Source organism: Fukomys damarensis, unplaced genomic scaffold, assembly GCF_012274545.1.
Source record: "Fukomys damarensis isolate Sample0158 unplaced genomic scaffold, DMR_v1.0_HiC HiC_scaffold_17, whole genome shotgun sequence".
Taxonomy (NCBI): domain Eukaryota; kingdom Metazoa; phylum Chordata; class Mammalia; order Rodentia; family Bathyergidae; genus Fukomys; species Fukomys damarensis.
Window position 1 is genome coordinate 61341917 of NW_022900929.1, and position 13079 is coordinate 61354995.

Genomic DNA, 13079 nt, shown 5'->3' on the forward strand with positions numbered 1-13079 from the left:
CTCACTGAACTATGCCCCAGTCCTTTTTATTTTCCTTAATTTTGAGATAAAGTCTTCTTAAGTCACCAAATGTTCAAGCTGAACTCAAACCTGAGATCCTCCTGTCTCAGGCTCTTAGGCAGCCTAGATTATAGACGTGTACTACCATACCCAGACATAATGATCTTTTTTAACTGCAAAATTTTACATATTTTATATTTGGTAGGGTCGTTCCTGAACTTTTCAAAATCTGAAGAAAAAAAAACTTACTCTAAAGCATCTGAGAATTAAGAAGACTTTAATACTGAAATAAACATTTTTTTATAATGCTGCCCCTATGAAAGGAAAATGATAGTAAGTCCCCAACTTAAGAACATTCAAGTTATGAACTTTCACAACTACAAATGCAGCACACATTACAAACACTGATGAAGTAGCTCACGTGTGCAGGACACTGTCCCAGCTGTGCTGCATGTGCATGCTGTGCAGTGTGGTAGGCACCAGCTGGAGGAGGGATGGTGGGGGAGATGGCGGAGCTGAAGGATCATCAGCAACAGGAGGTGGAAGGCAGAGGAAAATCACACTCACACTGATGCTGATGACACAGGTTTCTTGATGGATTCAATTTTTTACCCGCTTAAAAAATGATCCAGTGATGTCTGAGTAGTAGCTCTTTTCTCATCGTAGATGACTCTGTCCTACCCTCTTTTCCAGTTAGTAACTCTTGTCAGCTCACTTCATGCAAGCCCCTATGTGCCAGTTGTGTTATACTGTATCACCATCTTAAGGTAACTGTAAAAGGAAAAATTGTTTACTGTATTTGTGTTATTTACATTGTACATATGTGTCAAAAGTCTGTAAGACTCATTTGTCAGACTTCCATTCTCCTGGAATGGAACTCATTTATAAGTTGGGGATTTACTATACCTCTAACAACATAATTTATTTTTTTTTCTTATGTCCTAAAGTAAATTTCTTGTTTATTGTGTTTTTGAGACAAGGTCTTGCTATGCAGTTCAAAATTACAGTGATGTGCTGGGATTACAAGTGTGTGGCACCACACTGAGCTCTAAAAAAAATTCTTAGTTTTTACTTCATGTTTTCAGTAAAATATTTTGCAAGTCAATCATGGTGGCACACACCTGTGATCCCAGTGCTTGGAAAGCTAAGGCAGGACGATTGTGGAGTTTGAAGCCAGCCTGAACTGCACAGTGAAACCCTGTCTCAAAAAAAAAAAAGTTTTACTTCATTTTATTACAATCGCCCTTATTTATCATTTTCACCCAGTTTTTTTGGTGTGTCAATCACTCCGTTCTGCAGTGGTCCCTGTCAAACAACTATATACACAAGGGTAATCATTAAATGTGAAACAGTACAGTTTCAATAGTCAAAGTACAGACACCCTAAAATGCAGAGTTCTCAAAATCTTAAGAGGTACCTGCTTCAGCCAAATAACTAAAGTAAGATAAAGTAATGGAAGAGGTACTGAAATAGGTACTAGATGAGTACTGACCCCAACCCACAGAAAACATGATGGAATGAATATTAGTCTAATTATCTACCCTCTACCTCTGTGGAAGAGTGAAACAGAGAAAAAAGATCTTAGAAATTTTACTAGGACTTCCATGCATGGGAAGAACTTGAAAGTCAAGAATAATAAGCCAGGTGTAGTGTGTGCACACCTGCAATCCCAGTACTCTGCGAGGCTGAAGTTGGAAGATCACAAGTTTGAGTCCAGCCTGGGAAACTCAGAAACTTACTAAGACTCTGATTCAAAAATAAAAAAGGGCTGGAGGGCCAGGGATTTAGCTCAATGATTCCGCTGCCTGCCTTGCAAGAGCAACGATCCGAGTTTGATCCCCAGTACCAAACAAAAAAATGTGGGGGGGTTGTAGCTTACCACAGAGGCCCCAGGTTCAATTCCTAGTACCAAAAAAAACAACAAAAAACAAAAAACAAAAAAAGAATATTGGCTCAGTGGTAGAGAGCACTTGCCTAACATGCACAAAGCACTGGGTTCAGTCTCCAGCACTGCAAAACAAACATAGATAGAAATAAATGTAAAAATTCCTCTCAACATACCTAATATACTTTGGCCCTAGAATCACTGAATTCACATTTAAATTAATCTGTATTTCACTTTTATTACATGTACGGCGCTCTCAAGGATGAAAATGTATTAAAATGAAATTAAGTTTCCAAACAATTTAAGGTCATTTTGTATTTATATAGGTATGCACACATGTACACGCAATGTATATATGAAATCCTTATACAGTCATAAAAAATAAATTACAAGCAACAAAATAAAAAGTTAAACTTAGTGTATGTGCTTTTGAAAAATAACTAAAATAGATTCACACTTTATCTAACATAAGTCATTTTTAACACAAATGATCCTGACTGGGGCATATTTTTTTTATGCCACTTCAACAGACCCTAAGTTCCATCTGTGGTTATCACTCTAAGTAAATAAAAATATTTAAAATATATTTTGGTGTCCAGTTATTTGAAATCAAGTTTCCATTTTAATAGTTTCATTAAAGTTTATGCCACTGTAAATGACCCTTTTATCTGCTTTAACTTGGTCTGCATTAAACTGATAAAATACACCCTACCCTTCTATACAAACATCCAGCAACGTAGTTACATCATTATTATTTGAAATGCTTACACAGGAATAATTTGTCTTTACACTGTAGAAGTCTTGCATTTCATTATGTTTATAGCTTCTGTATCATCACCTGAAATTTGCCTAAAAAATAAAACATAAAAATTCATTTTTTAAATTTTAAGTACAAAGAAAGCCTAGGTATCAATTTTTGGTTCCATTTAGGAAGTGATTTCAATGAAAAAACTTGTCAAGTCAAACACCTTTCCACATTCCTTACAATATGAAATAGTCAATTCCATTTTTATTAGATGATTTCCTGGGATATAAACAGGTGGCTTTGTTTCTTTTTGTGATTCCTACTTCCGAGTGTTTCACTCCTAATAATCACTGAAGCTCAAGCAGATATTACTTTTGATTGGTAGCTCTTGGTGAGGGGATTTTGGGAAGGAATTTAATAATAAAAAACTAGCTGGTTTTATTTAGCATCATATAATAGATATATTCTAAATAACTGTTCAACAATAAAAGACATTTCAATGCTGTAGAGAAAGCTGCTATCTTAAAAGCACATTGCAGTGGCGGGGGCTGAAGCTCTGTGATAAATCCTTTGCCTGGGATGTGTGGAGCTTGAGTTGGACCTCCAGCACTTCAAACTCCAAAAACAAAAAAATTGCAGAAAATTTCCCCTTAAAAGTTAAGACTCTTCCCTTCAATTCTTATAATTTAAGATTTCTTTAGTGGATTTTCCTTTTTCTTTTCTTTTCTTTTTTTTTGATACTGGGGATCAAACTCAGGCCCTTATACTTGCAAGGCAGGCGGCCTGGCATTACGACTGAGCTAAACCCCCAGCCCCTTTTAGTGTATTTTCTTAAATTACTCTGAATTCAAAATTTGCTAACTATGGTATTGCATACTACATATTATTCACTGCATGATGATTAACACAAAAATGAAAAGGTTTCAGTATTTTTAATGTACCCTATATTTTAAATAATTTTTTAAAAAATCACATGAAAAATGTTTGTCAGAAATGTGAACTCACAAGCAGGCATTGAAGACACTTCGGCAGTTACGATACTTTTTATCCCCAAGTTTGATAAACCACCTCTAATTAAGCCACATGTAAATGCTAGATACTAAAAGGGAAAAAAAAATATTTTAAAAAACAGTAAAACCACCAATAGATACAACATTTTAATTAAACATGGTATTAATAATCACTGCTGTTTTGGTTTTTTTTTGGTATAAGGGATCGAACTCGGGTCCTTGTGCTTGTGAGGCAGGCGGAAGAACCACTGAGCTAAATCCCTAGCCCTGCTGTTTTTTGTTTGTTGGTTGGTTGGTTGGTTTTGGTTTTGGTCTTGGTCTTTTGAGACAAGGTCGTGCTATGTAGATCAAGCTAGCCTTGAACTCACTACAAAGCCCAGAATTTGTGGTGTTCCTCCTGCCTCAGCCTTCAGAGTGCCGGGACAACAGGCATGGGCTACCATGCCCAGCTAGTCACTGCTGTTTCAAAACCAGAAAGTTACCAGAAGCTTGGAGTGATAATACATACATGCCTTTAGTCCTTCCCCTGTAAGGTAAGACAGATCACTTGAGCCAAAGAGTTTAACGACAGCCTGGGCAACATAGCTAGATCTCAAAAAAAAGGGGTTGGGGGCAAGGAGAGGGATGAGGAGGAGAAAGGGTGGGGAAGATGACGACTGTGAAGAACTATTCTTCCTGATGACCAAAGTATATGCACACAACTGAAGTCTGGCCAACTAGGTGTTCCAATCCAGTGAGTAGATTTAGCTCTGGAGATAGGAAAGGGAGCTTGTCTACTGTCAATGCTGCCTATGGGATTCTAACTAGACCCTCCCTGTAACAATCATTTGTTGTTGTTTTTTCTGGATGCTTTAAACTCCTGTGTTTTTTGCCTGTTTTCTGAGTCTTATCAATTCTGTAACCTACTAATATTCCATTCAACCATAGTTGGTTTTCCTATCACCAGGAATCTCTACTTGTTTAACACATATAGTCTGCCACAACATAGACTTAGCAGGTTTAAAATATGAACAGCAGTCAGTGTTGGTGTGCAGTGTTACAATCTCCAGACCATGGGAGGCCAAGGCAGGATCGTGAGTTCAAGGCCAGCTTGTACTGCATACACAGTGAGACTCTGCTCAAAAAAACAAAAAAGCCCACAAAGAAAGTAACCATTATGTACTGCAGACATGCACCAACTATTATTCTTAAAAGTAGTCAAATGATAGCCTAGATATCCCCAAAATATAGAAAATAATCAATCATGAACCAATAAATAAAATTATGATAACAAAGTATCATGTCCACTTCTTGCCCACTAGGTACAAAGCACCATTTTAACATTTTTGGTTTCCTTGGGATGATGTTGCTGTAATGCCCAGCCTGGCTTCAGATTCCTGGGCAAAAGCAAAACTCCTGCTTCATGAAACCTCCAGAGCAGCTCAGCAATGATGTGCTGGCCTCCTCTATTTGCATACTTTCTTATTTTCAGTACTGGGGATTGAACCAGGGAGCGCTGAGCTGTACTCCCAACTCTTCTTTTCCTTTGGTTTTTTCGGCTGTTGTTGTTATTGTTTACTAGGTGTGGGGGGACCCTAAAATTTTGAGACAGGGATATAGGGATATCTTTTTTTTCTGCACCAGGGATCTAACTTGGGACCTTATGCTTGCAAGGCAGGCAGCAGAACCACTGAGCTAAAATCCCCAGCCACCTGTCTTTGTTTTGAGACAGGATCTTACCAAGTTGCTCAGGTTGACCTCAAACTAGCAATCCTCCTACCTCTTGGCCTCTCAAGTAACTAGGTTTACAGACAAAAACCATCTTTCCCAGCACGGCCTTTTGGCTAGATTATTTAGATAGGGACTTTTTTTTTTTTTTTTAACAGACAAGTAGCAACTTATACTAGCCTAGATATTTTAATCACTTCAAAGAAATCCTTATATTAAAACTTAAGCTGGGCGTGGTGGCACATGCCTGTAATCCCAGCACTTGGGAGGCTGAGGCAGAAGGATTGCTGTGAGTTCGAGACCAGCCTGGGCTACATAGTGAGTTCCAGGTCAGTCTCAACTATGAAGTGAGATTCCGTCTCAAAAAAACACAAGACAAAACTTGTTAATTTTTCATTATTTGCAGATGACATTCTACTCTACATAGAAAAGCCAAAAAACTCCACCAAAAGACTAGATTTGAGAACCAAATTCAGTAGCATAGCTGGATACAAAGTCAATGCTCAAAAATCAATAGCCTTCCTGTACCCAAACTCACTGAGAAATCAGAGAAACAATACCTTTCACAATAGCATCCAAAAAAAAAGAAATATCTAGGAATCAATCTAACAAAAGAAGTAAAAGACCTCTACATTGAAAACTACAGTACTACTCTAAAAAAGAAGACCAAAGAGAACATCAGAAAATGGAAAGATATCCCTGTTCTTGGACAGGAAGAACTTAATGGACATACTTCCAAAATTGTTATACAGATTTCATGCAATGCTGATCAAAATACCAAATAGCAATGGCCGGGGATGTAGTTAAATGGTGCTGCACCTGCCTGGCAAGCACAAGGTCAAGTTTGATCCCTGGTACTAAAAACAAAAATACCAATATCATATCTCACAGAATTAGAAAAAACAATTTTAAAATTCCTTTGGAACCAGAAGAGACCCAGAAGAGCAAACGTAATTCTGGGCAACAAAGGTAAGACAGGAGGCATCAGAACCCCTGACCTGAAATTATACTACAAAGCTACTGATTAGAAGATGCAGAAACAACTCCAGACATGCTCAGCCACCTCATCTTTGACAAAGGAGCCAAACACCTTCCCCAGAAGACAGACTCTTTAATACTGCTGGAAAAAATGACTTTCCACATGCTGAAGATTGAACCTAGACCCACATCTTTCACCATGTACTAACCTAAAACTGAAATAGATTAAAAATTTAAACATTAAAATGGAAAAACTAACTATGCTAAAAGAGAATAGGTGAAACACATGAGGATGCAGGAGTAGGCAGACTTTATGACAAAACCCAGACTGCACCGGGAATACTACAAAGAATCAACAACTGGAACATCATCTTATTAAAAAGCCTTTGCACAGCAAGAGAAACCAAAAGAGTGAACAGACAATCCCCAGTGTGGGGAAAAAGAAAAACCCAGAACCCAAATTTAAAGACCCAGAGCAAAAATGGGTTTCTGAAATGAATAGATATTTCTCAGATGAAGAAGTAGAAACAACAAATAAATATACAAAAAAATGTTAGGCCGGAGATTTAGCTCAGTGGTTCTGTCTCCTGCCTCGCAAGCGCAAGGTCCCAAGTTCAATCGCTGGTACAATAAAAAAAAAAATTCAACATCACTGGTCATTCGAGAACCGCAAATTAAAACAACACCGAGCGGGGCGGGAGGGTAGCTCAGTGGTGCCACACCTGCCTGGCAATTGCAAAGTCTTGAGTTTGATCCCTGTTACCAAAAAACAAACAAATAAATAATAATGCTGAGGTTCCATCTCACTCCAGAAAGAATAGCTGTTATCAAGAAATCAACCAATAACAAATGCTGGTGGGGCTGTAGGGAAAAGGAACCATTATCCACTGCTGGTGGGAGCATAGACTGATGCAAGCACTATAGAAATCAATGTGGAAATTCCTAAAAAACTAAAACTAGAGGTTCCATTTGAACTAGCTATTCCTGTTCTTGGTATCTTCCAAAGCATCCTACCATAGCAATATACACATGTTAACATCAGAATAGTTTGTAATAGCTAAATCTGGGAAACACCCCAAATGCCCATCAACTGCTGGATAAAGACTTTTTATATAATGGAGTACTACTCCGCCTTAAAGAAGGATGAGCTTCAGACATGTATAGCTAAATGTATGTACCGTGAGACCATACTCTTAAATGAAATAAATCGGACACACATGTTTAAATACCAAACTGTTTCTTTGGTATGAGAAACCAAAAATGAAAATAAGGATTAAAATGTATAATAGATATTGGGAAATGGGAAGAAAATGTTCAAATGGAAAGGGGAACAAGGAAGGGGAAAAGGAAAAAGGAAGGAAGGGCCAAAATAAAGAGTGAAAATTGAAGGAAAAAATGGAAACAAAGCTTTTGTACTTAGGGAGGGGAGGAGGCTTAAGGGGAAGAGGGGAATGGGAAAAAGAGGCAGGAGATATCACGTACAGGAACAAATTCCCTAAGATGAGTGTCACTATTATGTATTTCTAAAATGTATCAATAAATGTTTTACTATAAAAAGTTTTAATACATTTATTTACTCATTGATTGCCATTAAAAAAAAAAACTATACAAAACCCAGAAACACAGATATATACTTAACATGAAACATATATCCTTAGAATCAAGTCTACTAAAGACATCATAAACTCAAGAGGTAACTATGCACAGCAAATATCAAGTTTTGAGTATCTTTACTGATTTACCTATGATACATTAAAGGATACCAGAAATCTGCATTCATTGGCATTTAGTAGTACTGTTTGCTAGTTTAGTACATACAACTCACCATGAACATGTTTCCTATTTCATAAAAAATGACCCTACAAACAAATACAACTTTAAAATTACTATTTTTATTTCAAGAGTCTGTTGTGATTAGCACTGAAATTTTCCCTGTAACTCTATTTGTTTCTTAGCGGGACACCAAATATTCTATTACATTAAATACCTTAGATGCATGTTCTAAATACTGTTTTCCCACAGACATCTGAGTAAGCAGACGAAATTTGTTGTCCTGAAGTACATAGATCCCCTATTTAAAAAATACACAAAATACCCAAGTCAGTAGATCTTAAAAATTATCTTATTCCTATAAAACAACTTAAGACCTTTATAAAGTCATCAACATTCATTTCCTTGGTCTTTTTTATTCCTTCAAAACAGGGACTCACTCTGTAATTTAGACTGGCCTCAGCCCGCCAAGTACTAGGATTACAGGCACCACACCCAGCTCAGTTTTTCTTCAAGTGAAGGAATTTTGCAATGTTCAGGCTTAAGAGCTGTGAGTTCACTATTCCACAGCACTAATATTTCCTAAATATAACTCTACACTGAAGATACAAAGATGCGTAAGGCATGGTCCATAGCAAAGAACTCTGGGGTGGGCTGGTGGGGGGGGAGTGGCTCACTGTAGATAGAGCTCCTGTCTAGCATGTGTGAAGCCCTGGATTTGATCACCAGTACATTTTTAAAAAAATAATAAGGCCAGGCATTTTGGCACATGTTTGCAATCCCAGCACTCTGGAGGCTAAGGCAGAAAAATCACCAAGTTCAAGCCCAGCCTGGGCAACTTAGCTTAGTGAGACCCTATCTCAAAAAAATAGGGGCAGGGTTGGGAGGGGTAAGTAGGCATATAGCCCAGTGTGAATGCCCTGGGTTCAATCTGCAGTACCACAAAAATAAAAATTTTAAAAAAACCAAAAAACTCAGCCTTATACTAATACATATTCACGTGAAATTGTTATATATTATTAGAACAGGTATAAAAATAATTAGATTCTACTGGTAGTACTAGATACATTATGTTCATTTTTAAAACTTATTCAAAATACCAAATCTACTCAAAAGTAGTCCTGTTTAAATGCATAGTTTTCTAGGTAATCTAATTTTGTAGTGAGGGGGTGAAGAGAGGGTGGGGACAAGGGGAAAAAATGAGAACCAAGACCGGTCATGTAAAGGTACAAGATCCCAGTAACGAATGTAACTATACTGTATACCTAAAATGTACCGATAAATTCAATTTAAAAAATCTAATTTTGTAGTAACAAAGTCTTAAGGATAGAAAGAAATGACAGTAGTAATAAACAACACAAGAGTTATTTAAGCCAGGCATGGTGGCACACCCCTGGAATCCTAACACTCTGGAACTGAGGCAAAACAAGTGCAAATCTGAGCCTCACTTGGGCCATTTATCAATTCAGCAAAATTGTGTTTCAAAATGAAAAAATAAAAAAGGGCTGGGAATGTAGCTCAGTGCCAAGGCCCTTGCTTTGGTTCAATCTTAAGTACTGCAAAAAAAAATAAATAAATAAAAAAATAATAATAATAAAATAAAAGATTTAAGAGTTAAATGTGGTTTTGAATTAGACTTCCGCAATGAGGCCTGGTGGTGCATGCCTGTAATCCCAGCACTCAGGAAGCTGAGGCAGGAGGATAACCATGAGTTCAAGGCCAACCTGAGCTACATAGTGTGATACCTTGTTTCAAAAAAACAAACAAAAGGTCCGGGGATTTAGCTCAGTGGTGCTGTCACCTGCCTTGCAAGCACAAGCACAAGATCCAGAGTTCCATATCCATACCGGAAAAAAAAAAAAAGAAAAAGAAAAACTGACTCTAGAAGCTACTCTGAAAGGATAAAAATGTGATATATCTCTGGTTCTGTATATTACCACTTAATAATAAGGAACTAAATACTAAAATCAATAGTTCTGACATTTGCTACATTTAAAATTTTTATACAATTTGTGTAACTGAAGGAAATAGTGATAGTTACTGATAATTGTCAATTTGCCTTTATTCACTTTATCCTACTAAAGAAAAACTAATGACATTAATAATGTAAGAGAAACATTCCAAGGTTGATCAGAAATTATTTTAAATTTTAAATAAATTACTAAACTAGAACATTTATATTAAGATAAAGGACTTTTAAAAATAGGCCTTAATTTAATTAAATACCTGATGATTTGTCCTTAGATTGTCGATTTGTTTCTTGAACACTGTAGTCCAAAAATCTTTACAAATGAACTTCATGATGTCTAACTCATCCTTGAACCTTGCAGTATCTTTTGTAAACCTAAAAAGATCAACTAGAAGTAATACAGTATTTTTTTTCAAAGAAAGTGAGAGAGATAAGTATTTTCTCTCATTCTCCCCAAGAGGGACAACCTATTAAATAACTTTCCATTGCCTCAACAGCATTGGACATTTGTTTAGTCATAAAATGATAAGCAACAAGCAAAGCAGATGCTATATGAATGGATTAACACTGTTTCGCTTATACAATTATTGGACCTATGAGTTTATTTTTATTAGTCTAACGATTTAGTCAAAATTCAGGTACACTCAAATGTAGCACTTAAAAAAGAGCTAAGTATGATAATAGTATTGTTATATAAAATACATTCAGAATTTAACTATTCAGATATTGATACAAAAAAAAAAACCAACTAAAAATCCCTGATCCATAGCTGGACACAGTAATTGCAGCTATTCAGTTGTATGAGGCAGGAAGACTGCAAACTCATGGCCATCATCGGCAATTTATGAGACCCTGACTCAGACTAAAAGGATTAGGGACATAGGTCAATAGTAGTAGGAAAAAAATATATTTTTTTGGTACCAGGAATCAAATTCAGGACCTTGCACTTATGAGGCAGGCAGCAGCACCACTGAGCCAAAGTCCCAAATCCCCATAGGTCAGTAGTAGAAAGTCTGCCTAGCATGTGCAAGGCTTTGGGTTCAATCTCCAGTACCACAAAAAATAAAAATAAAAATCAAGTGGGGTGGCATGTGCCTGTAATCCCAGCACTCTAGGAGGCTAAGGCAGTGGCTGGACAATTTAGTGACTTAGTGAGGCCCCCTCTCAAAATAAAAAGTCAGGTGTGGCACTCCCCTGTAATTACTTGGGAGGCTGAAGCAGAATCAGCAGAAGTTCAAAGCTAGCCTACCCCAGAAAAAAAAAAAAAAAAAAACCCACAAAGGCTCGGGATTTACCTCAGTGGTTCCAATGCCCGCCTCAAAAGTGCAAGGACCCAAGTTCGATCCCTGGTACCAAAAAAAAAAAAAAACACCCACAAAGCTCACCTAAAATGCACAGCAAGACTCTGTCTCAAAAAACAATTAAAAAAAAAGAGCTGGAGATGTAGCTCAGTCCATAGTAACACACACACAAAATTAAAAATAAAAAAGAACTGATGTACAAACTGGAAGATTACATGTATAAACATAGACTTTAAGGCATTTTTATCCCTTAATTTTTGTTTTATTTTGTTTTTTGAGACAAGGTCTCCCTAAGCAGGTTAGGCTGGCCTCAAACACACTGATCTTCAGCCTCTTGAGGGCTGGGATTACAGGCGTGTGCCATGTGCCATAATGCCCAGCTTCCCTTAACTTTTTTAGAGAAGATTCCACTCAGGTTAAAGAAACTACTAGACCACTGGTGGTGAACCTATGGCACACATGCCACAGAAGGCCATTTGTATCACTGAAAGTTCTAAAAGGTTCACACCATCACCATACTAGACCTTAAGTAGAAAATGTAAACCAGACATAGTGGTACATGCCTGTAAACCCAGTACTCAGGAGGCTGAGGCAGGAGGACTGCCATGAGTTTGAGGCCAGCCTGAGCTACACAGCCAGTTCAAGGCCAGCCCAAATTACAGAGTGAGACCCTGTCTCCAAAAAAAAAGTAGAAAATGTAATGAGATGTTTTTTTGTTTTTGTTTTTTTTTGGAGACAGGGTCTCACACTATGTAGTTGAGACTGACCTGGAACTCAAGACGTAGCCAGGTTGGTCTCTAACTCACAGTGATCCTCCTGCCTCAGCCTCCCAAGTACTGGGATTACGGGCATGTGCCACCATGCCCGATCTGTAATGACATCTTATATAGTTGTTTTAATAGACCAATATTTTCAGGAGGAAAAAAACCCTTAAGTGTATAAAATATTTTCTCCAAGTGATAAAACATAAAATGTGGATACTGAGTTAAAGTAACATAAGACCTAAAACGAAATTTTTCTCTTTTTGGTGCTGAGAACAGAACCCAGGGCCTTATGTGTGCTTCTCAAGCACTGCATCACTGAGCTATACCCCAAACCCCACAAAAAGAAATTTCAATCTGTAATTAAAGAACAGAGAATTAAAGTTTGGAAATTAAAATAAAAACGTCAAGTTTTATGCAACCTTTTGAAACAAATCATCTTTATTCATTACCTACCTGGAAGAAAATTTTCAAATCCATACTGCTCACCTTTCTATCAATCCTTGTCCCACTCGAAACCCCATGTTTTCCAGCTTAGTAATACATCGCCCGTTTTCCTAAAGAAAAAACAAGTTTTGAATACTTCTAGAATTCCAGAATGTTAGTATTTGAAAATTACTATAAAATTTTGGCTAAAATCATGACAATATACAGTTGATGGAAATTCTGAGAAAAGCAAGAGTTTTCAACTTTAATAAATACAATCAGATAAGCGTGGTGGTGCACACCTGTATCCAACCTGGGCTACATAGTGAGTTCAAGACCAGCCTGAACTATATGGCAAGACCCTGTTTCAAAAACCAAAAATAAACTCAAAATATATGAAAACTCCCACTAGAGTGAATACTATAAAAATGCAGGGCTGGGGATTTAGCTCAGCAGTTCAGTGGCCTGCCTTGCAAGCACAAGGACCCGAGTTCAATCCCCGGTACCAAAAAAAAAAAAAAAAAAAA

The 13079-nt window shown here is 37.2% G+C and overlaps 1 protein-coding gene across 6 annotated transcripts in view; it reads right to left on the reverse strand.

Moving 5' to 3' along the window:
* Positions 1–13079, reverse strand: part of Trappc6b (trafficking protein particle complex 6B) — a 24148-nt gene continuing 11069 nt past the window's right edge. For 3 of the 6 annotated variants that reach the window (XM_019208725.2, XM_033765151.1, XM_019208726.2), the window contains 5 exons: positions 12616–12683; positions 10322–10439; positions 8313–8396; positions 3636–3729; positions 2022–2734 (listed from right to left, as the gene is read on the reverse strand). In XM_019208725.2, coding sequence (XP_019064270.1) covers positions 2703–2734; positions 3636–3729; positions 8313–8396; positions 10322–10439; positions 12616–12650 — 363 coding nt within the window. In that variant the 5' untranslated portion in view covers positions 12651–12683 and the 3' untranslated portion in view covers positions 2022–2702. Of the gene's footprint in view, positions 772–2021; positions 2735–3635; positions 3730–4027; positions 4755–8312; positions 8397–10321; positions 10440–12615; positions 12684–13079 lie in introns of those variants that run through there. The other 3 variants (XM_010632643.3, XM_010632642.3, XM_033765150.1) reach the window with 3 other exon arrangements.